This window comes from Euwallacea similis, chromosome 11 (assembly GCF_039881205.1).
Source record: "Euwallacea similis isolate ESF13 chromosome 11, ESF131.1, whole genome shotgun sequence".
Classification (NCBI taxonomy): Eukaryota; Metazoa; Arthropoda; class Insecta; order Coleoptera; family Curculionidae; genus Euwallacea; species Euwallacea similis.
The window spans coordinates 4,542,677-4,570,579 of NC_089619.1; the positions used below are offsets into that span (position 1 = coordinate 4,542,677).

Genomic DNA, 27,903 nt, shown 5'->3' on the forward strand with positions numbered 1-27,903 from the left:
CTGCAGAATCAACATATTTCCCGTTGACATTGAGGATATCTAAGGCTTTGACGGTCAAATACGGAAAGTTAACTTAAAGGATCGCAGATTAAACTACCCCCCCCCTCCCCCCCCCCCCCCCCTCTGCGAAATAATACTGTAAACTTAAGAAAAATATGCATTTATTTGGAAACAAGTCTATGTGATTGTTTTGTAAAATACAATATTAAGTGTCAGAAACGAGTAACACCTAAAGTCGGTCGTAAGAAATATTATATGTTACGCAACTGATCATGTGTTTAGCAGGGCTTTCTGAGCTTCCAGGGCACGCCTGCGGCTTGCTTCGCTCACGCGTTAAACTGCTTCGATTATTAATCACCTTCATTGTTACAGGTATTGGTTAAATAATTATAACATAATAAGGCTTATTAAGTATATAAGTAATCAGAAAAAAATTTTCATACCGAGATTGGAATATTATTAAGACACAAGGTAAAAATTTTCGAAGCATAACTACCTCTTCTAAATAATGTGTTAATTCATTTAAGAAAAAGTGATGGAATTTGCTGGCCATTTAAACCTATTAAGGAATTTGAACGAAAAAGCTATTTTCTATAGAGTTAATAAAAAGTACGCAGCTTAATTCTTAACACTGAAAGTGTGTTTTTGTGTGTGAAATGTGGCATGCCAATCCTATTACAGAAGCTTAAGACTATATGCTGTTGACTCTTAAAAAAAGTCTATTGTTAACACGCCTATTTACCGTAACTTGTAGGTAGTGGTATCCCCAACGTGCCATCTTTTTTTCTACAAACGCCGTGTCTAATTTGTGGTCAAATTCTGTAATCTAATAAAAATTGATTTCACTGCTAACGGAATTTTTCGACACTCCGATGATCTCGAACGCGTCCCACTGTAAAATGCTTGTGGATTTCTTTCATAAACGGTTCAGTTAATTGAATATGTAACGTTTTGTAACAAAAAGACTAAATTTTTAAAAGCCTTGTAGGCATATAACTGTTTTCAATGTGTTTGTGAGTTATGTTGACGAACCACTCCGGCTCATCTTTACTATAACATTTTCTTCTTCAGGTGCTGTAGCACGATTTTTGCATTCATTAAAATTATCTATCTATTATACATAGAGTGTCTACATAAAGTATGGAACTGTGTATTATCAAGACAGCTGTTAGTCTTTATCAATATTTTCAAATCTATTCTTTGACAACAATTCACAAAATATTAAAAACTTAAACAATTAATTCTATTTTTTACCTTGTGGACAATAATGTTTCTTTAATTTTAATATTAATTTTTTTTATGTGAAAAACGTTAAGATTGGCATGTTTTTAAGTGTTTACTAAATAAATCCTTTACTTGAGTTGCACAGATTGCCTAAAGTTAAGAAGTAAAATTTTGAAAGAGACTTTTCAGCAAAAAGTATAAATAGTTTTCTGTTGTATGGAATGGTAAATGCATATTGAAAACTGTGAGAAAGTCCAGGCCTACATAAATAATTTGTGTTTGTTGGAGGTCTACTTACCCTTAGGTCCACCACTGGGTTAAATAATTACCAACGTTTGTATTTACTATTTTAATATTGATAAATAACCTCATGCGTCCATAACCGACATTCTTAGTAGGTAAACTAAGACTAAAACAAACACAAGAAAAGTAAAACCGACACAATATCTTCTATCAGTAAGAAGAAAACAAAAGTGGCTCCGCAATGATATTTTAAACGATTATTGTTTTCTCTATTGTTGTGTCTTGAGTCAAAGACTGCAGACGCCCAGAATACGATTTTCAACAATTATTTATTACTATGGTTTGCTCTTTGAAAGGAGCGGCTGAATGAATCATTTACTGTCATAAGCATCAGACATTGACGATCACTGTAATTACAGTGCTGTTTTTGTTTCGAATGAGATAAGATCATGTGATAATACATCTTCATGAAGTTTCGATAGGCACAGTGAGTGGTACTACATATAATATTATTGAAGTGCATGCATTAGAAAAACCATCTACATATCGATTTACAGAACGAAATGGTATAAAATTAGTCCAGGAATCTGTAAATATTTTATCTTGTTATGTTTACAGAGGCAATGCCATTAGGCTCAGAATTTGACAATTAACATTACTAGTGTATTTAAATAATTACAAAATATCTTAATTTTATATTAAAATTGAATAACTAACTATATAGGAAAATAAAGTGACTTTTCAAATTCCCTTTAAACAACAATTCAAAATGTGTTTTAATAAATTTGATAACGTTGATTTTAAGGTTATTTAAATTTTATGTAATAAACGTACATAAAATTTTCTCTATCTTGGATATTAATGTCAAACAAAAATAAAACAAAATTTTAAAAGTTCGCTTTTTCAACTCTTTTTAACAACTCAAAACTAATCATCGTAGAGGCACAATGTAGAATTTATATTTTTTTATACACGGGATTTTGAAACTAAAGTAAATTAATGCAGCTAGTTTAGAAAGAAACAGTTCTTTTTCCGACTCCTCCACTTCAATTCATTTTAGCTTTACTTCACATTTATTTAATTGAATAATGGAACTTTAAAAAAAAGAAATATATTTACAATCAATGAGCAATTTAAACTAGACTAGGCCCTACTACAAAAGGCAAATTACGAACAATAGGCATTTGACGAAAACACTATAAAGCAAGAATACATTTACAATAGGTGTTAAAAGTGAAGAACACATACTTCTAAACAAAGGTGACATCTCTTTACTGTTGCATCGAGAACGTTTTATAGCGAAACAGGACGAATGTAGGGAAAAATAAGAAAATGTTAAATAAAACTTTCATTAAAGCCAAGAAGCCTTAGGTCTATATACCTAAGGGCCCTTACTGCTTCATAGGGTAGATACGTATGTAGAGTCATTATAGGGATATTTAAAAAACTTATAAAATATTTTTCTGAAATTCTCTATTTTGCGATATTACAAATTGGGTTTCACCAGTTGGATTCCACCAATTGAAAAGTAACCCTATGTTTTTTTAGTGAATTTTCTTATTAAGTACTACTGACCGTTTTCCTCAGAAAACTTAAATTGCCTGTTCAACATGGAAATTTATTTAGCCCTTGCATTTTTCTCGTATTAGCTTATGATTTTGAAATCGTCGCGTGTTTATAAGGCGGTGAATAATGTTTAAAAAGTGTTTTTTTTTCTAGTTCGTTGCATTTCGTGTTGAAAATAACAACTTTAGTGTACTATTATCACCTCAAAACAGTATTGAAATGAAGCTCTTTCGTCATCGTTTTGTGAAGTTTGCTCTTTGATATTGTCAGTATTCACTGTCCAATCAAATATCATGAAGCTTTTCCTTAAAAGCCATAGAAATTGACAATACTGAACACGTCTAATTTGCAAATTTAAAACAGCCATATTTTTTTAATTTTATTCCCTCCAACCTGGAAGAACTATGTATTAGCAACATAAACGATTTGTCACAGTCCGGCACCTGACGGAGTTTGCGAGGTGCACCAACCTTCACAAGGCTATATTCAGGAAATCTTTGTGTTATGTATATTATAAATATGAAAATCCTACTTAATAGAAAAAATAGTATACGATAAGATACATGATTCATAAAGCTCTTGTCGTAGACGTTCATTGCAAAACTTGTCGCTCTCCTCCTCGTTTTGCACTCTTGGGCTGATCCAACACTGAGCTGCTTTATGAAACTTGTGCGTTAGTATACTTTTTTATCATTATTTACTACGATTCTGTACGGTTATTTTTATTTAGTAATTATTCATTAAAAATAAATGAAAAAGCCATTAGTTCACTCCATGTCTGAAAAATTCTAGGTAGCTAGAGGCAAAATATGAAAAAAATTTGAAACTTAACACTGTCTTTCGGCAACGGAGCGTTTGCGGAATCACGTTCTTATAGAGTTTTTTTCAAAACATAATGTGAGAAATTACACCTTGAAATTGATACGGGGTGTTTTTGCTCTCTGGGTGTACCCATTTTTTGGCACTTTTCAAACTTTGAACTGCGATAACTCAGACAAACGTAAATCAATTTTTTTTTAAATAGCTCAAATTAATCGTCTCGATGAGTTCTTTAAAATATCGCAAACTATTTGTCGATATCATGTAAAGTTTCCGAGATACAGGATCATTTCGGTCTTCAATTTTTGCGATTTTTTGGTGTCAAAAATAGCAGTTTAAAAAATGTGCCTTTTCAAGGCTCTGCGACTTCAACTGAGTTATCCACGGTCAATATAGGACGCATATGAGTCCATTAGACTGATAAACAGCACATCGAAAATTTGAAAGTAATTTTTGTTCAAAAACGTAATGTTAACTCGATGACACCAAAAGAATTCGATATTTAATTCATTTTTATTAGACATCGCAAAAAAAATTATAATATAGATTCAAAATGATGGTTGAATTGCCCAACTATTGCAAGATGTACAAATCTTGCTGCACGAAAAGAAATGCTACCATTATTCTTTCAAACAATTCGTTTTCCTCTTTCAAAAGGCTACAGGAGCTTCGTACCAACTACTTGATATAATTCCAGAGGGAAAAATCCAAAGGGCTTAAATCGAGACTTTGCGCTGGTCAACTGCTAGGTCTACCTCTTCCGATCTTTCGCTCATAAAAATGCTGGTTTAGATGAACTTGTACAGTACAAGCAAAATATACAGGTGCACCATCAAAATTTAAATTCGGATTTACGAATGCAATTGATAAAATTATATCAGGAAACAAAAAAGTGTTAGTTTTGTTTATTTTTATTCTATTCCCTTAAGTTGAAGTGTTTTGAACAAAAATGACTCTGGAGCCAATTCTTATTAGGGATTTCTATACAAAAATTATTCATCGCAGTGTCCCCTATAACCTCCTTAAGTTTGGCACAACCTTTTTGAAACATCGTGTATATCAGATTCTGGAGCACTGTTGATTACTTGAATACTACAACTTATTGTGATTCGGTATGCTCATGTAGCTTCATTTATGCTATTCAAAAGATAAATTAAAGATTTGGGTTGGCTTTATAATATCCAAATATCTCATTAAAATTTCTTTGTCTATGTTTGAAACGCGTAGTGGCTGTTATAGCACATCAACTTTTGTGTTTGCGCTTTATGCTTCACCATTCGCCATGTTCTACAATTTAGGTATATCCATTTAATACGCAATGTATGCGCCAACAATACAGGGTCTTTAAACTAACACTGAGCAAAATTGACAATAGAACATATTCGTGTTCCAACGTTAAAGAATAATGCGGAAGCGTCGTTGCCATTGATGATAATCTTTTTTAACCATCGTGAACCATGGGTTTATTTGCACAGAGCTTCTTATTAGTTAATGCAAACAAGCCTGCTCACTTTGATCATCCCGACATCTATTTTACATTTGTCAAGCTTTCATATGCATATTTGCTTATTTCACAGGCCGAAAGATGTTTACATTATTTTCTTTTTCTGTAATGGTCCTCATCAAACAGCCAATTTGACGTCGGCATTTGAGTTGTGTATCCAGTGTTGAATCGCTAATTTCTAATGAATAAAAAATTGAATGTAAATGACCTTTACGCCAATGTGAAGAGAATTGAAGTTGAAACGTAAAGAGAATGCCTCGTTGACAGATAATTCGAATTAAGTCAAGGAAGTACATAGTATTCCTCCATGAATAAACTATCAAATGAAGCCATGAAATATTAGCAATGAACGTAGGAACCTTTTGTCCCTTGAAGTAATTCTGAATGACAATTACTTTGACAATTACTTTACAGTTCTCAAAATGAAGTTATAACAGTATTTTAATGAAATAAATAGTGTATTAAAATCTAAGAGTGTTAAAATCTGCGTAAACCACTTACGGTTATAATGGATATTGTATTTCGATTCTTTAGGCAAGATCATAAAACAAATGTTACATCCCTAAAAGAAAATGGACATTTCTTGTAATCAAGGCGATACGCATTAAAATGTATTCCTCTTATAATGTCTCAGAAATGAAAGCTATTAAATAAAGAATGTTGGTTAAAATTTTGTCTATTTGAAATTAAATTTAGAAAATTTATCTATCTAGTGATGCATAGTCCATATTGGTTAGACATGCATTGGGATTTTAGAAACTGAGAAAAATTTAGAAACTCAGAAGATGTCTTATTAAAAACACCTTTTTGAAACTAACGATTTTGACACCCTGCATATCAAACGGGGGTTTCCACAATTTAAAATAGTTTCATAAAAGCTTTATTATTTTTGTTCCAAGAACCTATGATTGGCCTACTTTTTGTAACGTCCTGTATATAATATTCTTTTATACGTTTGTGAAACAACCACATCGCATTCAAAAAATTTAAAAACCTATCCTAGTCTACTGGCTACTATCACTTTTAATTAGGTTGTATTCTTCATTTCTGCTTGTATGCTATTATTTTGTGTATATGTGTTATTATTACATAATAATGGATTAAACTTTACTGTAATAGTTCCTTCGTCATATGTCTAATTATAACGTGTAACAGCATGTAGTCAGTTACACTAGTAACCATTAATAACCTTCTTTAGCGAGGGCTACAATTGGTAATTTTAATTCCATGGAAGTTGTTGAGGTTTCCACATGGTGAGCAAGTTCTAATATACAATGAATATAAGTACCACCTTTTCGACACATCGGCTTCGAGTTCAATCATCAAGTCCATACAAAACAGTCTTTATTTAAATTACGTTGTTAAACTTTTTTACAAGCAATCTATGCCATATGGTACCATTCTAGTACTTCCTGATCGCCAACGGCATTAACATAACGCCTGCTCGCATGGTACGAACAACGTGCGCATATATTTTTGCGCGGCCAGTAATCGAGTGTATTATCATTAGGCCAAGTAATCTATTATGCAAATTCGTGGTAGTATATTCTGGTATTTATGGTGTGAGTCTTTGCACTTCGCCTCTGTAATTTGTTAGCCAGCCGTGCATTTCTCTTTCTCAATTGTATTTGCAAAGGGAGGATGCATATTGCCTCCTTTTATCAGGTCTTAATGGTTTTAACCTGTAACTATTCACGTAATACCATTTGGGAGGATGCTGAAAATGGCTTCGAAAACCGCCATTTTCTTGTCATGCTCATTTACTTGGAAGAAAAGTGTAAATGGGAAAGATTAAGCATTTCTTCTGAAATCAAGTAGCATAGTCGACAATTAATACATCTCGAAATTTTCCCGTTTATTATTCAAATGTATTGTTATTTAATGGGCTAATGGAACTCGGTAAAATAAACGGGAAGATTCACTTGAACTTTCGATCAGGGTCAGGTCCCTTTTTACTAACCGAATCTTTTTTGTGATACTACACTCGGCGACCTTTTCCTGAAATTGTTAGGCCTTATTCTCTTTAAAAATATGTTTAGCTCTTACCTTTCTGAAGAATTTGTAACCGTTTTTAAAGTCTTTACTTAATAAACGATTGCAAATATACAAAAAGGTGAGAAATAAAAATATTTGACTATTTATTAAGAAGGAACTTGGGTAAAAATTTTATGGGGATTCAATTGATAGAAACACCTTATATATAGATGTCAAGACAAAATAAAAAAAGTCAACTACATATTTTTAGAAACGAACACTTTCCGGAATGCCTCAATTTTGTCCTGTATGGGTCATCCGACATAGCGAGTCCAAGCAAAAATTGTGCATATGGAGCCCTCAGTTCAAGTGAAAGTTTTCAATAGGTAGTCGCGATACGAATCGCGTTAATCAATTGGTACACAAATTAAGTGACTCGGCACTGGCGACTTATTGGCCACTTACAGGTCATAAAAAGACGTCACTATTCTGTTGACCATATGTCTATTTAAAAAGCACCTTAGTTGAAAGAATCTATGGCGTTTTAGCAAATATTACTGCCATACTCGACTCGACAATGGATGTAGCGCCTTTGTTAAATGCTTTTGTCTAAGTAACGGAATTAGATTAGCCAACAAATGAGAAGAAATTTTTCAAGAAAATTATTTTACTGAATGTTCTCTATAGCTTGTCTTTATACAATGCAACAAGTCACTATGGACTACGTTATTAGGACCGCATGAACAGTCTAAAAATAATAGACACCACCTGTTGAGCCTGATTAATTTGACTTATGAACATACAGGGTGTCCGCTTAACATTTGCAACTTGGGCCATTTAATTATCATCAAGACGGCGGAAGATGTGTCGAAGTAGTTCAGCAGGGAGGATTGTATACTATATATTATATAGACAGCCCAATTAAAACTTTTTTTTATGACGCCTCGTTTTTTGGAATCGTCTCTTTGAATACCAGCACCTTTAGAACGAGTCTTCGCCATAATATAAAAATATTATCCTAAGAATAAAATCATAACTAATCTTATGGGTGTCCGAGGAAGTGTTAAGCGCACACAATCATTGAAGCTTCAAAATTGTTGCACACTTATCGTAATATTAGTAAGCAATTTGGTTGTAACTGGGTTAATGAAGTAATACCGCAGTTGGTTCTGATCTCATAGAACACCTATACTAGAATTATTTTGAGTACCAATATTAGCCTAACCGGGTTCTATTCATTTACTTACGGAAATATGTAAGGAATATCTGCGATTGAATTCCTAATGAATAGGGTCTCTAACAGAACAATGCGTATTTTAATGGCCTCGGGAGCGAGCAAAGCCGGTATATCGGAGACTAATCGAGAATATTTCAGGAAAATGAAACCGGCAATTAAGCAAAAATGCCGCTAGATATTTGTCGGGATTGCATAATAAATTAACTTGGTGTCATTATATTACTTCCTTGAGTATTAATCAATGTGTGGTGGACGAATACTCGATATTGATGGTCCAGGTATTTCACCCGAGATTTAGACAACCGCGATTTATATACGGAGACTTCCATTAGTTTTCATTTTTTTTTGATTTTTCTGGAAAACGTTAAAATCTAAACCAATTTTTAATTCAGGTACGAGTTTCTCATAAAGTTCTCTATAACTTTAACGGTTTAATCGACTCTAATTTCCTTATGGTAACCGAGGTCCTCATGTATGTACCAACTTGAGACACACTGCATGTGAGTTTAATTAGTTACATCGAATAGATTTACCATTTGATCTTTCTACCCTTGAGACAAAAATACTTATATTTGTTTATAAATAATCCTTAATAAAATGCAAAAAAAAGGAAACAAAACAAATGCATTTGGAAATGTTCCCATAGAGTGTTTGAAAGGAAGAGGAAGCAGGATTGTGTTTTGTGTCTTGTAAGGCAAGGCGGGTTCTGAATGATCCAATTGTGATGAGTGTGGTTCCCTTTTGCTTGAATTTGTTGCAGTTATTTTTGTCATATGTGCGTTCTTATAGTAATTGCTTGGACGGCTAATCTTTATAATCCCTATTAGTATAATCTGTTGTATTATTTGTAGGTATTGCTTAATTTTTTCTGTTGCATTTGCCTCCAGTATCAGTCCTTGGTCTAACAAAGGTCTGCGAATAAATTTGTATATTTTTGTTTCAATTTTTCTACTGATTCCTTTATATTTATATGTTAAAGATCGAAAAAGTTTTATCCGTTTCGTAATTTCCATTCTTATATTTTGACAGTGTTTAATAAATTTCAATTTTTTTCGATTGGGACTTTCAAGTATTTCACGTTGGTTTTCGATTGAGTTGTGTGACTGCCTGCTATTAATGTTGGATTTCCATTTATAGGACCATGTCATTGTCTTGTCAGTTCTTATTTTAATGCTGCATTTTTATTTTTATTTTCTTATGGTATTTATGTTGATTTTTTCTGCTTCTGAAATTAATTTTAGTTGTTCTAAGAAAAATGAAGCACACACTGCTGATACAAATAGAGCATTATGACCCCTTATGGCTTTGATTTGATCATTTTTGACCTTGAAGAGAGGCCAAAATAAAAGATGGTAATTCATTCTATAACAACAAGTAAGCAATTTGCATTAGTTAGTCAAAAGTGAAGTATAGATAAAATTTTAGCATATGCAAAAATTAACAGAATTAACAGAATTGTTAATTTTTACTAGCTCCTTGGTCATCCTTATTTGAATGTCGCTGTATGCACCGGCTTTCATATCATTTGGCCTGGCGGGACAGCACAACGGACACTGTTCCTTTCTTCTTCATTCTTCTCTTTCCTCCGTATGAATAATGCATTTGTTTGAAATTGCGAGACTTGTATGCAACCGTCAACTAAATTCTTGATCGATTATTTGCCTTGAAAGCAGCTTGCAACGTCGATGATGTCGCCAAGAGAATCCGTTTGGCCTGCCAAGCGGTAGCTTAGATCTTCGGAACTGATAACCGGACGTTCTGAAACCACCAGTAACAAGTGACTGAAACTTTATTCATATACTGTCGGTGTCTAAGTTCACTTCCCTACGAAGCTGGCGTCTGTGAAGCTTAGATACTTCAATATTATTTGATATCAGTTGCAAAAACCGTTATTATTATTTTTATTATGCTTGTTAGAATTTTAACATCCAAATAATGCAAGTGTAGTGATTTCGAAAATAGATTTTTTCCTGATTGATTTTAGCCACTACAATTCTGCAGCCTACATAGTCTGACCAAAACTATGCCACAAATGTCTGATTTCGAAAAACGATCGTTTAACCTAACTTGAGGTTAATAAAATTTTAATGACAAAATCCGTATATTTTATTACTATCGTCTTCGAGTCAAAAGAAGCACGCTGGGTGCCTCAGAAACAGCCTTGACGCGGGATTTTCGGCAATTGTACATGGAATTAACATATTTATCGTTGAGAACTGAAAAATTTAGGTCTGATCGTTAGGATCATCGCATCTTTTGTACTACCTAATAAGATATCGATGGCAGCTCTTGACATGTGCAAAAACGCATGCATAATTCCGCTCGCTGACCAGAAACAACCCAGGAAACAATGAAATCATGTAACCTCCGCATTTTTAAATTCCGCATACTCTGTTCGCTCGTCGGTGGATATTACAGGACTCTCTGTATCGACCGGGCATGTAAACGTCAAATTCTCCTGACGTATGACCCGGAAGTGCCCGAAAAACATCGAAACGTCGACTTTTCGATTGGTCAAACCTTCGGCCTCGGTTTAACATTTGCAGGCACGAATGATTTATCGCCCTTGACAGAGTACCTATACGCCGGTTGTGTAAGTCGATATTATTGATTTGTACAGGATTTACGTTTTTGGTTGGGTTTCGATAATCACGCACAACATACGTAATATTTCATAATTTCGCAGCTAGGTCTTAGATAACAACATATGAATCGTTGTAGCCCTGTTTAGCATAAAGTGGAAATTGCAGACGGCACTGTCCTATCGATTTCAGATAAAATGAAAATGTGTATGGTCGAGGATTGTCCATATCTATCCATATTCTATAGATGGTTTATGTGTGTGAGAAATGATTAAAGTTTTTTTTCAATTTCTTCAATTTTCTGTTATCAGTTACAACATTTGTCACACACAACGCCTGCACATCAACCAGTTGCAACCAGCAGAGTCACTACGAAACGAATTGCTTTCAAATTTCCATTTAGTTTTTTTTTTTCACTTTCTTGATATTGTCGTATTATTACGACTACACTAAAAATTTTGAACTTAAATTAATTGGAAAAAAATTGCATGCTGACAATCAGAACTGAAAATCGTTTCGAGTGAGGTGTCACTCCACCTATAGTGCCATTCGAGATTTTAAAATTGAATGTACCCCCACAAAGGGGGTTGTTTTGGTCAATCTGCATTTAACGCTGAAATGTGCCCCCTTCAAAAACAAAATCGACGTGTCGCGGCAATCTCTGATATTTTGATCGTTGTTCCAAATAGCCCGGGTGCAAAGTTTTCAATTGTACACCCTGTATATAATAGTTACTAAGAAGCATATTATTTAAGTGTTGATTACAGTAGCAGTATGATACAGCTCGATTGCTGTCATAATGAGTAACAGTAACAGTAATCACAAGGCAAGTATGTAATTATTTTTTTATACAAACAATTCGAAATTAATAATTTTTTCACCTGTTAATTAAATAATTAGCTATATTAATATGGGAATGCTTATTTTAATAAATTCATAAGGTTTGCGTAAATTTCTTAAAAATATACAAAAAATTATAACTTTGTACGTCGTAAATAAATATGTAGCAGATATATTCGGAATTTAAATTCGTGTGTCGGTGGAAAACTATAAACGTGTAACGGGATCCGCCGCGATCAAAGATTGCCGGTAATATAGCACCACAGTACTACTTGCAGAACTACTAACGTAAAGAACCAGGAATATCGCATTGCATTGTCTTTGGCACAGCTGACATGCGAACCTCCTATTTTTAAGTCAAGTTCTTTTATAGTATACTGTTTCATTGGGGACGTGCAGAATGCTGAGTCTATTGTAAACAACGTAACGGGTGTATAAAAAATTCCTGGTCAAGAATTTTTTGACACAATATTTGTTTACTATATGCATTTCATGGGTAAGTCCAGCTTTGAAATCAACTTTGACTTCGACACATTTCACCTATAAATAATAAATTAAGTTGCCGTACCGGGAAGTATTGTGGAGAGTCTTTTCGTGGGGGGACGATAAAGGTCAACCTTTAAATCTCAAAAAAGTGGTAGTCTCGCACATAGCATCCACAGAAATGAAGAGTTATTGTAAAATAACCATAGATACTTTTCGATTTAAAATTTAGTACATGGAAACCATTACACAGAACTTCAGGGTGCTGTACTTGAGGGTCTCTTGATTGGAGTTTAAACGGGAGAGAACGACATATTAACTAGAAAAGGAAATTATTATATCAAATTAACTATCTATAAGATAACCCATCCCGGTTATTGGCACTAATAAGGTAGAGTCATCGAATTAACTAATATTTAGTACTATATTATACATCAAGGTTGTGAAGCATACATATAATTATGACTCGATCGTCAAGTATAAATAGGATGTAAGACGTGAACATCATACGTAGTTCACAACCACGATGTATATACAATTGGGTTCACTACTAGATTTAATCAGATTTTACAAAAGTACAATAAAATTTCTTAAATCAAGCCTAAATTTAAGAATTTAATTTAAATCCGAAAATTTAAGATTAAATCCGAAATCCAAAAGGACAAAGACACATGAATCATAACATCAGCGATGACGTTTCCTTTGACTTCTTTTCCATTGCAACCAGTCCAACCAACAATGAGAACGATGACGGCATTGTTGCTGATTAATTCGTTAGGTAAATAATGAGCCATATACATGTCAATATTAACTGATTTTTCAACTGTCTTAGAAATAAAGGTGAGAAAACGTATTTAACAGTCATTTAACATATCAAATAATGGGGGATTTTTAAGCTAGTAGTGGATAAAATATGTAGGTACCTGGAGTACATGACCTGATACAAAATTATAAATATTCGCGCTCTTCCCCTGTAAGCAAGTTATGTAATATTGTCTTCCGTAGTACTTTATACACGTGAAGTCTGATCCTCGACATGTTATATTTTAGGTACGAAGATATCAGAGACCACTAAGCACACGATTTTCTAATAGTCCTATATAAATTGTAGGAGTATCTGTCTTCATGTATCACTATATCATGGAGATTACGCTTTTGTTTGAAATTAGCGATTTCAACGATATCTAGGTAAGGATTCTCTTGGATATTTTGGAGGTTTAACAACAATTTTCACCCTTTCATCATCCGATCAAAGCATGCATCAGTACCGGTAGCCGGTAGCTCTGTGGAAAAGTTAGAACACACTAAGTTCTAGGTCAAAAACGGATGTCTGAGGCTCGAACTGGGCGTTTAATTGAGTTTTAAAATTTGTAATAATTGCATTATAAGATCAGGTAATGTATTTAAGTCAAACGGAGGTAGTTTATTTTAATAGTTATTAGTTTTGCGTAATATACAAGCCACTATTAAAATTAATGTTCAGAAAAGCTGTTTTACTGCTGTTAAAATATCGTAAAAAGATAATTTATCATATACTATCTGTCTTGGAATTACAAGAAGAATCTAAATTGATACGAAAAAATTTCACGTCCGTATAAAAAAGAGTTGATTATGATTACTCAGACTGAGACGTCGGATTTTTTATATACTTCGTTTTATAGGAGATAAGAAGGAAATGGCTATAATGAGGTAAGATACATTTTCAAACATCGCTTAAAATAAAATCATGAAAGAATACTTTTGCAAAATGTTTTTCTTAGCTCCGTTTTTTAGGATATTTTCGAAAACATACGGAATCCATTAGATTTGCGGCAACACGTAATTCATCGCAAAGAACCAATTTGCGTCCGTTCAACCAATTCCAATCCATTCCCGTTTTCAACATCCCAGCGGCGTGGCTCAAATTTGAGAAACCTGAATGAACCTAAAATAAACATGTTAGACAAAGAAAAACTTGTACGGTTTACGAAATGTTAGAAAAACTCGAATGTAAAAAAAGCAATATTAAATCATTTGATGATAGATGATTATCTTTAAAAGTCAAAGTTCTTTGGAAAATGATGTATGGAAAAATCAGTGCATTCTTATAAAAACAAAACAAATTTCCACAAACTACATACATATATGCAGTTGTGGAGAACTAGGAAAAATATTATTTTAATTAAATAATAATAATAATAATAAACAAAAACATAATAAACACAAAACAACAATCCCAAATAATCGTTTTAATGCTGACAAAATTGTCCATATTCACCACAATTTAACGTACATTGTGTTTCTTACCAATTCCGAGATCCTAACGATGTTGCTCGAATTTGATCAACACTGTAGGATCCCAAGCATTCAAGCTATTCATTAAATGTCCACCAATAGGTTCAATATTCAGTGTACTATTAATCTCTTAATGATTTTCCTAGCAAATCTTTTCTTCAGCTCAAATAGCAATCAGTGTTTACAGGATGCATGCAGAGAAATTAAATTGTCAAGCAGGTTGGTTCGGTAAACAGCAGTATAGGGCTGACTATATCCCCGTGATTAAAGAGATACCCATACCCGATAAGGCTCCGAAGGTCATAAATCACTGGCAACAGAAAAAAAGCCACAGCAACAACTGATTTTTACTATTTCCCTTCATCGAAATGTATTGGTCATCTGTCAGAACAAACGTATACTTCATTACTTATATAGCAAAGAGACGAGGCAACGTCCAGGAGGTGAATTATCTTTGACAAGTCCATTATGTACATGTCAGAAAAAACAACATGTAAATAAAGTTAATTGGCCGAAATAGCTTAAATGCCGTAGATTATAGACGATGCAGCTTATTGCCTGCCGTCCACCTTTAAGATCAAAGAACTTGAATAGAATAGTAGTCGTCTATAAAGCAATTATATTAGCATACATTATTGCGTATGATGTCTTCGGGGTGAACTTCACTCATCTACGTCTAATGCTGCGAAAAACGAAATGAAATTGAGCAATTATAAAGGCAAATGCCGCGGGTAGCTAATCATTTTGCTCTATAAGTAGATCTTTCCATGGTTTACTGGCATATTATTAATGATAAAAAAGTTGACATCGTTCATTTCTACGTGCCACGAAGTGCGAATCGTATGTTGGCAGCAAAATTTCCTTTTAACATCACACACAACGTTAAATGCAGTGCAAAGTTTGAAATATAAATATTTCACTCTAAAACAACACCTTAGAATGCGTAAAACTCTACGAACACATCTCATGGGAGAAACTTACGCCTACATGAATAACTCATGCAAAAAAATGACTCAGCAAAATTTTTCGTTCCTTAAGTGCTTCCACCTCTGAAAGGATTTATCAAAAATTCGTAGCCTAAAAAAAGTCGATTCTTCAAGAATTAGGATCCACGATTGATCTCCCTTACGTCATTTTTTTTAGAGAGATTATAGAGGACAGAGTGAAATGGAAGGTATTGAAAATTGTAAAACGTCAATCCGATACTAGCAAGAGTAATTTTTCGTTCAATTTTTACAAAATTATGTAAAAATGTTCAAAGAATCATGGAATTCTGCAATTCCGAAAAATAAATCTGAAAATCGTGAGGTGAGAAGATTTCATTGAATTTTAAATTCATTAATTTAAGGGAAAACTGAACAAAATTCGATCAAAAATCAAGAGAAATAAAATTTGAGTAATAGATTGAAGTATATCACAAGAAATGTTAAAATTTACCAATAGCATATGAGCAAATTTCTCTCAAGGGTTTTATGGACCAAAACCACAGAAAATACACTACCTTCTTTACTAATTAGAGGCAATCCACTCTTATGTTAAGCAGCACCTACTACCTAATACGCATATAAAATTTGAAAGCTCTATCTGCGATAGATCAAACACAATAAAATAAAAACCTAATATCTGCATAACTGTTAACACCCTGTAACTCCTCTGTCGATCAAGATTGGACATATGCTTATACGAACTTTTTTCTTTATTTTGTATTAGAGAATACATACCTTAACTAATTACAATTTCGAGACTCTATATATAACAAGTTATTATTGCACGTTCTATACACTTTTTAAAAACTTTAAGATTCTTTCTTTTGGCTTTGTTCTTTCACAGTATCTTTTATTAATCACCTCGTATGTACTTTACACATGCGATATAATAAGGAAGAACACCACTCCGGTAGAAAATGGTATTACGACTTACTTGGATTACGTCTGCATGCCGTAAATCCCGTTCCTCAAAATTTATTTCGCTCTTGACAATAGAGAAAGAAATGTACCTTACAAGGATCCGTACAATGGGAGAGATAAGGATGAATAACGATTTTCGCGACTGAGAAAACATGCGGACATCGACAGCCGTGCATGGATTCTCTTTATTTTTAATTAAAGTGTCGCCGCCCTGCGGCTAAATGGGGAAATGTACGATACAGGAATCAACTCAAAATGCTAAAATATTCGGAGAAAAGTGAAAGCGAAAATGACCTCTCTGTGAACAGCTACGTTGCGTTACGATGACCTGTCCACTGAGACATAGATCCGTAAACTCTTCATTGATAACATACCGGGTGTTCAAAATTAAAATTTTCAATATTATTTCATTTTTTCCTTATAGCACATGCAACAAAAAAAGTTGACAAGCAAACACGTTATTAACACAAATATTAATTACTGGCAAGTGAAAAGTAAAATAGAAATAGTGGAATAAGAAGTACTTGAAAGGGCCACAAACAATATTGACAAAGAATAATAAGTACATAGTCTTTTTTTCTATATCAATATCTATATTAGGTCTCCACGCACTTATAAAATCTAGCTAAATTGTAACTTCTTTGAATTTTAGAAAGGTTCTGCGATTGCATTTATTCCCCCATGTGTTTGTACTATGACGAATTATGTACTCAGTGTCATTAGAATTTATTTCAATTTTACTTTTGGGTTTCTCAGTAGCCGTTTCCTTCTAAATTGCGCTATGTTTTTCCCACTAAAATTGTGTCTTGCCGGTGTACTTGTACATATACCCTTCTTCAGACACTTCCTTTCCTCACTTTTATCTTTTTCTCCTTAACTTGTTCTCCTGAAATATCAGCGACTGATTCGACTATTCGACTATTCAAAACTCCCATAGTCTTTCTTCAATTGACTCATTTCGTTTTTCTACTGATACTTGAAAAAACTCATAGAAGCTAAATATAAAATTCTATCCGTCTTATATTATTTTAGCCACAGGCATGATTTGTTCATGACTGTAGAAAAATGTGTTAACTTATGAATCTGTTCTATTCATAATGCTGGTATAAATTCCAGCAATATTTCTACATATTACATCACCTAGTAACCAGACTAGATCAATGTCTGATGAAATTCTGATAGGAGATGTACGAGGTTTCCTTTCAGAAAATATGGGCACATAATAGGCCAAAAGTGAGATACAAATCAGGCCGGAAAAACGCAAAGCCCGCAAGAAGCAAAGCGTGAGAATAAGGCAGATTCCCTGATTTAGAACCAATGGCGAGCTAGATAAGTAAGCCGCAAAAGATCCAATATATTATCCTTCAGTTTAAAAGAGAAGAGGAAACACATGATTTAGTCCACCTTGCATCACTCTATTCAATATCGCCTTTAAGACTGGTCTTGCTACACCAGTGTGGTGTCATTACTTAGATGCATAAGGTATGTCGACAATGAATGTGTTCAGTAATGTTATGATGGAAATATAGGTATCATTTTACTAAAACTCTTCTTAACACAGTCACTTTTTTAGCTCAGCTAGAAAGACATTTTAACGATGTACATATATAATAATATAATGCAATCTTAAAGAAAGAATGTCGACATTTGCCTAAAAACTTTCGAAACTTTTAAACCTTAAGAGCAGTTTCATTAAAAATACATATGTTTTAATGAAAAAATTATTGGTAATTTTGATATACTTGTGGAATTATCTCCGCTAATTGCCCGATAAGTAATAATGATTGCCCGCCCTCCATCAATAAGCGACCAGAAGACACTGATCAGTATAGTTTTATTAATCAATGGCAATATATGTATATACGGGGTGAATGTTTTTTAATGAGAAAGAGTGTGTTAACCCATAAATAATGTAAAAGTTTAGGCTGGATTTCCTCGAAAACGAGTGAAGATAGCTATAAAGTGTGCTACATAGCAAATGTTGAGATGTTGAGAAACATTCAAAAGTAAAACGAAAGTAAGAGGTTAAGTGTATAATTCGAGAAATTTGTAAAAATGTGGCCACTTATTCTCAAATATGTGTTTTAAATTTTGTCAACCCACTATAAAATAGTTTAGTTTAGTTTTGTGCATTTATTAATTTTTTATATTTTATTTAGACTTTATGATTTTTGAAAAATGCATTGTTTTGTTTTGACATTCTTTTTTATTCGTCAAAATTGCACCGAATATTTAAACAAAAAGAAAACGCAAGCCTCGTTTTATTTTAAATTGCATTAATTTATTTTCATATTTTTTGCAATAAAGTCAGAGACCGAAGGTAGTAGCTCACTGTTCCTGAAGTTTTAAAAAACTAATTTTTATACACCTTTTTTGCAATTTTTATAGATTTACAGTATAAGATTAGCATGTAGCATCAGCAAGTGCATCACAACAACAAGAAATAATTTAGAATAAAAGTCCGGTATTGAACCAGGAACTTTCTAGAGCAAATTGGATGGAACTCCTGTCCTCTATTCCACTGATCTAAGAACCAAAAAAAAAAAAAACAACTTTCGAGTGTTATATGCTAATGCTGGTAATGACTTTACACCTCTACAAATTCTCAGAATGTTCCGATTATAAATGCTAATTAAAAACAAGAGTTCCTATTAGCTGATTAGCTTTCAGTGGGGAATGTTGCGTGGGTCGCAATACTTATTTTGCGTCCCGTATGAGCTCTGATAAGGGCACTTCACAGTACACAAGGCTTCGGGCTGTCCCATGATTCGAATTTGATTGTCTTCGTGCTAACGTACAGGTGGGACTACTAATTACATTAATTATTGTTGATGGTTAGGCAGATTTAAATACTGATACAGATTGTAACACCCAAAGTAGGAACGGGAAATGGGGATTTCTAAATGATGTTAATTAGTATATTTATTTACATTGAAACATTAAATATTTGTGCCGGAAAACTAAAATTTAAAAACATCTCCGTGTATTCAAAATAACAGTGTGCGAAACATGTAGTGGAAGGAAAGGTGTAAAATAGGAAACTGCCTATTTCGTGAACTACTATTTTTCATTCCTTTTCAGGGCAAGCTGCCACGGGCAACATGTAAAACTGGTAGATAATTATGTTGATCCAACATTGCTATGCAAAATGTCATATTTTGACGGTTATAGAAATGCATAAGTATTTTGTGTATATTCTGATATAAAGAGTACGTAGTAAACTTCAACCATATCTCGCATTCCTCCATTTAAAAATGGCATTAACATTAATTAATTAAAATTAATTTGGTTGTTAATAGTTATTCGTATTTTATATTCCATAGAACTAGAATATGGGACGGATGAGAAACATAAGGACGCAATCTGTGGTTTAAAATTCTCAAATTTGCAGTGCAATTTCTCTGAGTTTTTCTCGGCTTTTCTATACTCCATCTTTTGTAATTTAGAGAGCAAGATATGATGGGATGTACATAGATAGAAGAGGGAGAGAGAAATTCTCACGCACAAGCTATTGCGTAAATTTTAAAGGCACGAGACTCCAGGGTCAACAACGGTTTCCTTATATAGCTAAAATCTTATGACAAGAAGACTCCATAATTTTCTTAGCAACTTGCAAACATTAACATAAATAAACACTCCAGATTATACGACATGCAGAAAAAGAAGTAATAAATCACATGGCGAGCAAGCGCCACGATAGACTCTTTTTTTCTGTTTTTACCAGCACCCGCCGCTTATATATAGTATATAGCAATACCATCTAAAAAAAAGTTGGTATTTATAGTTTTTTCTTTGAAATCCCCCCATCTATTAGAGCATATCATTTTATCGTTCTTAAAGAAACGTTTGCCACTTTGATATTAAACATTTTTGCCGACATTACCCCTACTATTCAATCAGTACTTTTTGGTCACACTGTATAAGCAAGTGATTGTTTATTATGAAAATTAAATTTATTTAGGCACACATACATATACATATTACTGTAGCTTGCAACATTACTATGCCCTCGAAAAGGTCAATTTTTTGTCATACTTCAAATGTTTTCTCAATTGCAATTGAGCCCGGGAGGACACTCTGTATAAACATCACCACGTACCTACCTTTAATGGAACAAAATGAACTAAAGCTATATCTACCACGGCCTGATGAGAAGACGTGTCCTTCCAGAAGACGAACCAGTACGATTTTTTTCTATCGGATTTACCTTGATTACATGAATTTAAATCTATTAAAGCAAAGATATCGGCATGGCGTGTAATGGAATCAGGGAGCCGCTCTTCTTTATTTCTCACCGTGATATAGGTTTATCTTGAGCTAATTGCAGCTTGTGAGAGAGTGCCATGTGAATATTAAAGGTATTACATCAGAATCTTAGTGTCTGCCTATACACGTCGTCACGAGAGTTCAGGAAGGACTGTCTGTAATTTTGTTTTAATTAATAATTTAGAGGGAAATCATTAATTTGCTGTCAACTTTAACTCCAGGCTAATTTCTATTGAATCGTTGAAACAGAACTTAGGTATTCATCAGATTCCTTGTTTCAGCTACTTACTACCTTACTCAACTAGGTAAACAGGATCAAAGTGGATTATAAGATTACATGAATAATAGTATCTTGAGTTGTGGGTGCTAAAAATTAACACTCGGATAATAAGAGATCATTGAATTGATGTTTTTTTTTTAAGTATGTTCAGTATTGATACATATTTTCGAAAGGAGGGGAGTAGAAAAGTAGAGTAAAGTATCAGAAAAGGGTTGCCATTTGTGGAACTCATTTCACAAACCCTTTCAGTGATGCTACATACTTGAGTGATTTATGAGATATTTGAGAAAAATATTTCCGATGTAGGATTATTTTTCGTAATAAGCTTCCTCAATGGTATCGTTTGTATAATTGAATTACCCGGTAACCCTAAGGTTCGGAGATTTTATTAAATTTACAAATTATTAATTTAGGAGGAAAGTGAACAGATTTCTTTCAAAATCGAGAGAGATCAAATTTAGATAATACATTGAAGAACTCAAGAAAAATACCAATATTCACCAGTACCGTACAAGCAAATTTTGTTAAAGGATTTTATGGACTTAGACCGTAGAAAGTACACTATCTTGTGTAGTAGTTGGAGGCAATCTACTCTCGCATCAAGCAGCACCTATTACCTAACACGCATATAAAATTTGAAAGTTCTACCTTCGGTACATCAAGCGCAATAAAATGAATATCAAATTTTTTCTTAACTTTTAACACCTCTGCCGATCGATGCACACGTGCTTATATGAACTTTTTTCTTTATTTTGTACTAGAGATACCTCAAATAGTGCAGCGCAATTCTGTAACACCCAATATATGAATACCGAAATATGTGGAAATGCAGAAATGCAATGCGGTGCTCCTGTAGCATTTGAGGCAACGATTAAATCTTCGATTTGTCGGGAGAGTTTTTGCTCCAACTTGTCGTTATTTCGATTACGTGTCACACTGTCAACTTTACCCTTATTGCCAGCACAGAAGACATGAAGTTATTGGAATTTCTAATTGACAATTCACGACGATTAGCCGGTGTTTACATCGGCGATCGAGAGACAATGCGGTTGTGTACAACGAAATTTTTAGAGCAACCGGCGGCCATCATGGCATGGCGTATTCAATAAGTGACCAGCACGATCCGCATTAGCATAAGTCGTGGCAATTTCGGAAAAAATAGACGTACAGTTAACGTACCAAAACCATTATGCCAATACATCGAATAAAGAAATAAATCATTTTGGATAGGTTACATTCCAATCAATTACAATTCAGGAATAAGTAGCTGATTTGCATGGTTTAAACCGATAAGGTTTAAGATTTAATAATGTTCATTTGGGAATACGCAACGGAAAGTGCTGGTTATTTTATAATGACAATTACAAATTTATACAAATAAATTACAAAACAAATACAAAATTTAATCCAAAATTTGTTTCGACCAGAAATATTCAAGTTGGAGCGAGACCATCACATTATTTTACTCAACAACAGTGATTTATTTCATTATTTTATTTTACATATTTTTGTTGCGTAAAACGACGAAAAAATTTGATAAAAAGATTTTAAAATTTAGCATTCGAATCCATACTCATGGGCAAATAGCAATAAGAACATGTCAGATTTGTAATAAAATCCTGTATTTATTTATGTAACAGCCTAACCTAAACTAACCTAAAACTTCATCGTTTCTTAAATCTAGTATGAAGGGTTGAATGTTTCATCTAAATTATTAATAAAACATAAGGACGATTTACAATTTCTAATTGCAATCACCTTATACTTACCTTACATCTCAGTCTGGTACTGCTTAGAAAATGATTGTAGTTACATATATGAATAAGAACTTGCCAGTACCTAAATGGCAATAAATTGACTATGCTAAATAAAACAGTTTGACTTATTCCCACATTTGTAGCTTTCCAAACATATTTATCAATTATTATTAGCAATTAAGATCATTATTTTACGAGACCACTCTTCGTGGGAAATAGCAATCATGGAAATGTTGACTTTTTTACCTTTTATAGCAACAATTTGTAACAATAGCAATACGTTGTTCTCATCTATCATGGTTTTCAAAGTATTACAGATTTCTATAGGAAGTGATAGCATTCGAATGTACAACAGATTACATACGAATTTATGACAAAATAATAATATGTGTTCGTAAATAATAAAGTTCCACAATGATGTCTTTGGCTTACTTTCAAAAAGCTTTGTCGGTTTTAATTATTGAAACATTACAGTGCCTTTCAATTTTACCAGTTAACCGCAATCAGACATTTGTTTGATCTATTAGTTTTGTAATGGAAATGCTAAAGAAGCAGCTCAAATTCTACAACAAATAGGCATCGTTAGTAATTCCCAAAAAATATACTGAAACTTCGATACTCGGTGTCTCAAAAAATATTTTTGAGGGGTAAATTCAATGAGAAACCATTATTGCCATAATTTCATCATTAGCTATAGTTTGGTGTAGCACTGAGATTATGAAGTAAACCATCCTGCATTTGTATGCATTTATTTTTTGAAAAATGTTTTGTTATTAACCTTAAAAGTCCCTTTGCCCCCTATTAGCCTTAAAATTTTTTAAATTTCAATTATTCCAAATTCTTTGCAACTACAATAAACATACATATGCATTTTTTGCAAATTCTTGTCTATATACATACATAATATACATATGAATAAAATTAATATTTAGAGTAGGCAGTCTAAAGATTTAATTTTGATTGCCAGATTTTTTACAATGGTTTCATAAATAACCTCTCGTAATTATAGGTATAATTCTTAAACTGTCTTCGAAATTGACTTAAGTTTAATGTAGTCGCTTATGATATAGGAATCGAGTTGCCCTAATAGACTAAAAACTGATAGTTGACATTACCTTTGCGGTCGTTCAAGAGCACCAGTTTTACAATTAACTATAACTAGCCATGTGTTTGTTTAACTCACTCAAACAGCACCGTTGGCGCTCGATCTTCAATTATCTCTTATGAGAAACACTAGATGTGTTATTCCCTAGACACTTTTCCGCACGAGGGCGGTAACGGTATTAAAGTTTCTGTAAATTTGCCACTCCAAAAATAGATATTATAATACATATAGCAAATTATGGTCATCGCTGTTTATGGAAGCACCTAATTTCGTGGGACTTTGTCTTGGAACGTTTGAATAAGACGTTATAATGAAATTTAAAGAATCAGAGCACCCATTATTTATTTATGAGGGAAAAAATTGAAAGAACAACGTTTTTAACTCTAATCTAAAGTGAAACGTGTTATTACTCCATTAAGTTCTGTAATAATACCAATCCGCTTCATACTAAATATAAGAGATGTTATATATTTTTCGATATGACTCACTTCAATTTTCAGGATCTGATTAGATAAAATGTGCTTCTTATAACATGAAAAACTTCTTGAAAAATCTTCTCTACATTATTGTTACTCTCCTATTCTAGCACACGTTGACTGGTCATTCTGGAAAAGTCCTGGCCGCTAAATTTCTTGGAGATGCATCGAAAGTAGTAACAGGAAGCCATGATAGGACGTTGAAAATATGGGATTTGCGGAGTAGAGCATGTAAGTTCCTCTGTTAATATATTTATGTTAAAAATTACATCATTTATAAGTGTTTTGAATATCCTAGCTATTTTTATGCTTTGGTTTTGGGGTTGATTTCAGTGACGTCGAGTAACTGCCCTTTAAAAATTTCTTTGAACATTAAACGATTATTTCAGGCATTGTCCAAAATTTCATATTACCAATAATCTATCGAAAACTTGAGGAAAGTTTAGTAATTATAGAAAAGCACAAGGCCTAATCCATTTACACTCTTTTAATTTTAGAGCCTCTCAAATGCTCAAAGTAATATTAGATGTTTTCCAAGATCAATAGGTTAAGTATGACTTATTTACTAAATGGGCTTATATAATAGATGTTTATAAGTATATTTGTAAAATTATGTTTCATCTTTAACTGATATCCAGAAACAGATTAACTCTGCAAGTACTGCCAGTATGTAATGCGATTGAGTGTATCTCATTTTTTGTTTTTACAAACTAATACATTTATTTCCCAATTATTTAAATATTATGAGCGAGCTAAAAACCAGCTAAAGAATCTCACTAAAAAAATTAAAAACTAAAAACCACAAATAATGTATTTTTTTTAATTAACAGTAAAAGTAACTGTTAAAATTACTTGTTAAAAAGCTACAGTCACTTTTCTCGTCTTTTTACATAGACAACACAAATTTATTGAGCATGTTCCTAACAAATTGGTTTCTCACGCTCTGGCCACATAAAAAGTCTTTAATTTTAGTTGGAAAGGGCATACGTAACATAAATCATGGGGCTTTGAAGGTGTTCGTCCTTCTGATTTCATTTTTTCTTCGGGAACGTCTAACATTGGCAACAGACATTCCATATGACTTTTTAGTTCTTTTGGTAAGAGAGGGTTATGTATACTCCAGGTGCATAAAGGACGTAACTCATCTTTTTGCAAGGACTTTCAGAAAATCACAACAATCTAATGGGGTGATTATAACTTTGAAATAAAGAAAATTTATAACTACCCATTGTCCTATAAGGCTTTACACATTTTTTATTTAACGAGTTCACTCCTCCCTTCGTCATATTGTAGTCGGCAATCATTTCTGTCTTTCCTGTGTCAATATCATATTTTGAAAAATTATGCATTGCGGGAACCGATGGTACGAATTCATTTTTTTCCTGCGCATAAGAAAGCAAAATTACAGAGGGTGGATTTTTAAAAGTATAAATACCAATATCTTGAAAATTATGCCGGCAATACAAAAATCAGAAAACACGTCTATTATAATATAAGGGGGAAAATAATGGAGGGTATCATGATCTCACGATGCACCCCAACCACCCCAAGTTATTTGTTTTAAATAGAACGGACATGGTTGTATCGTCGGGAAGCATTTTCAATAAGCCTGTCAATGATACCAAAGTTTCTGGAATTTCGCCCCCAAATATATTCGTTATTGCCTAAAATGCAGAATCCATGAGTAAGACACCTAGGCAAAGAATTAACAGATTTATTAGTTAAATGCCGTATTAAGCAGGCTTTTTTGGCACATATAGTATAACTCCGCGTCGATCCCTGAAACTAACAAGACAACTGTCTCTTCCTACCTATATCTTGTTCACGATTTAACTGTATCTCGTTATGCTATGAATGTCAAGGTCACACATCCAAGGTTAACGAGATTCGTAATTGATCAACAAATATTCCAAGTAAGTATACTGTTCACTACTATTACAATTCTAGTCGGCAATACCTTTGATATATCTTGTTATTTTGGCGAATGTTATTTTTCCTCTACCGGTATTAGGTTCTACCAACCTTCGATCTATGGGATTACATGCAACATAGTTTTTTACAATTTTATCCGCGTTTTTTAGCAAATTTCGTTGGTTCTCAAAGCAGGCGATTTATACTCACGATGAATTATTAGACAAATAAAATTACAAATTATAAATTTGTCAATTAAATAAATTTTAATTCTGAGTAAAACAATGTAACATTTTAAAAGCTTCAATATTCTCTGACCTCCGAATACGTTTTGCAAAAGACCACATTCATATTTGTTATGTTTTATAGTACCATTGACTGATTTTTATCATTTCTTTGCAGGTATTGAAACCAAATTTGCCGGTTCCAGTTGTAACGATTTAGTCACAGTAGACAATGCTGGAACAACAATCATCAGTGGTCATTTTGATAAAAGTATACGCTTTTGGGATTGTAGATCAGAGGGCAGTGCCAATAATATCGTTTTAAATGGAAAAGTTACATCGCTCGATTTGGCGAGAGGTAAATAAAATTTGTGTTCAACTGGGTGTCAACTTTAACTGCAAGCCGGTGTCCATAAAAATATTGACTTCTATTTGATATTGATTAAATTCTTGGTTTCTATCGAAATTAGCTTAAAAAAATTAATATTCTCTGAGAATTGCATCTGTTTTCATTGCAGGAACAAAATACTTGTTGGCATGTGTCAGAGATGATACCCTAAAGCTCATCGATCTAAGGATGAATCAAGTGGTAAAATCATTTAGGTAAGCAAGGATCGACATCTGGGAAAAATCTTAATTTAACTGCTCGTACCTTTAACATTATCATTTAGTACCATGTCATTTAATGATCATATTTTTTACTTGAAAAAATATACAGGTTAAATCGGGAGGATCACGCCAATCACGCTTTAGGAGTGTCGTACATGAAAAATAAATGTAAAAAAAAAGCAAATGTTGTTATTCGATTTATTTTTGGTTTATTATTTGTATCTATGTTACCAATATATAACCATTTCATAACAATCATTTAACCTATATTTCTAGCCATGAAGGATTCAAGGTTGGATGTGATTGGTCAAGAGCAACGTTCAGTCCAGATGGGCAATATGCAGCTGTGGGTTCTTCAGAGGGTAGTATATTTATCTGGGGCGTATCTTCGGGAAAAGTGGAATCGATCCTCAAGGACCATGGGTGAGTATGAATCATAACTTTAAATATTTTCCTCTCGTCAAAGAACTCCTTGTAGAATAGTAAAGTTTCACATTTCCTTAATTTTTGTATTCATAACTTCTATAGTTATCGAGATATTCAGCTGAAAATTTAAATGTACAGAGTCATCACAACTTCAGCCTACACCTATTGGAAACTGGTTGAGTATAGTAAAAATATG

General features: G+C 33.2%; 1 protein-coding gene across 3 annotated transcripts in view; it reads left to right on the forward strand.

The window, feature by feature from the left end:
- Window positions 1–27,903, forward strand: part of Atg16 (Autophagy-related 16) — a 164,232-nt gene that overhangs the window by 135,463 nt on the left and 866 nt on the right. For all 3 annotated transcript variants that reach the window (XM_066395136.1, XM_066395137.1, XM_066395138.1), the window contains 4 exons: window positions 24,648–24,768; window positions 26,851–27,030; window positions 27,191–27,275; window positions 27,558–27,704. In XM_066395136.1, coding sequence (XP_066251233.1) covers window positions 24,648–24,768; window positions 26,851–27,030; window positions 27,191–27,275; window positions 27,558–27,704 — 533 coding nt within the window. The remainder of the gene's footprint in view (window positions 1–24,647; window positions 24,769–26,850; window positions 27,031–27,190; window positions 27,276–27,557; window positions 27,705–27,903) is intronic.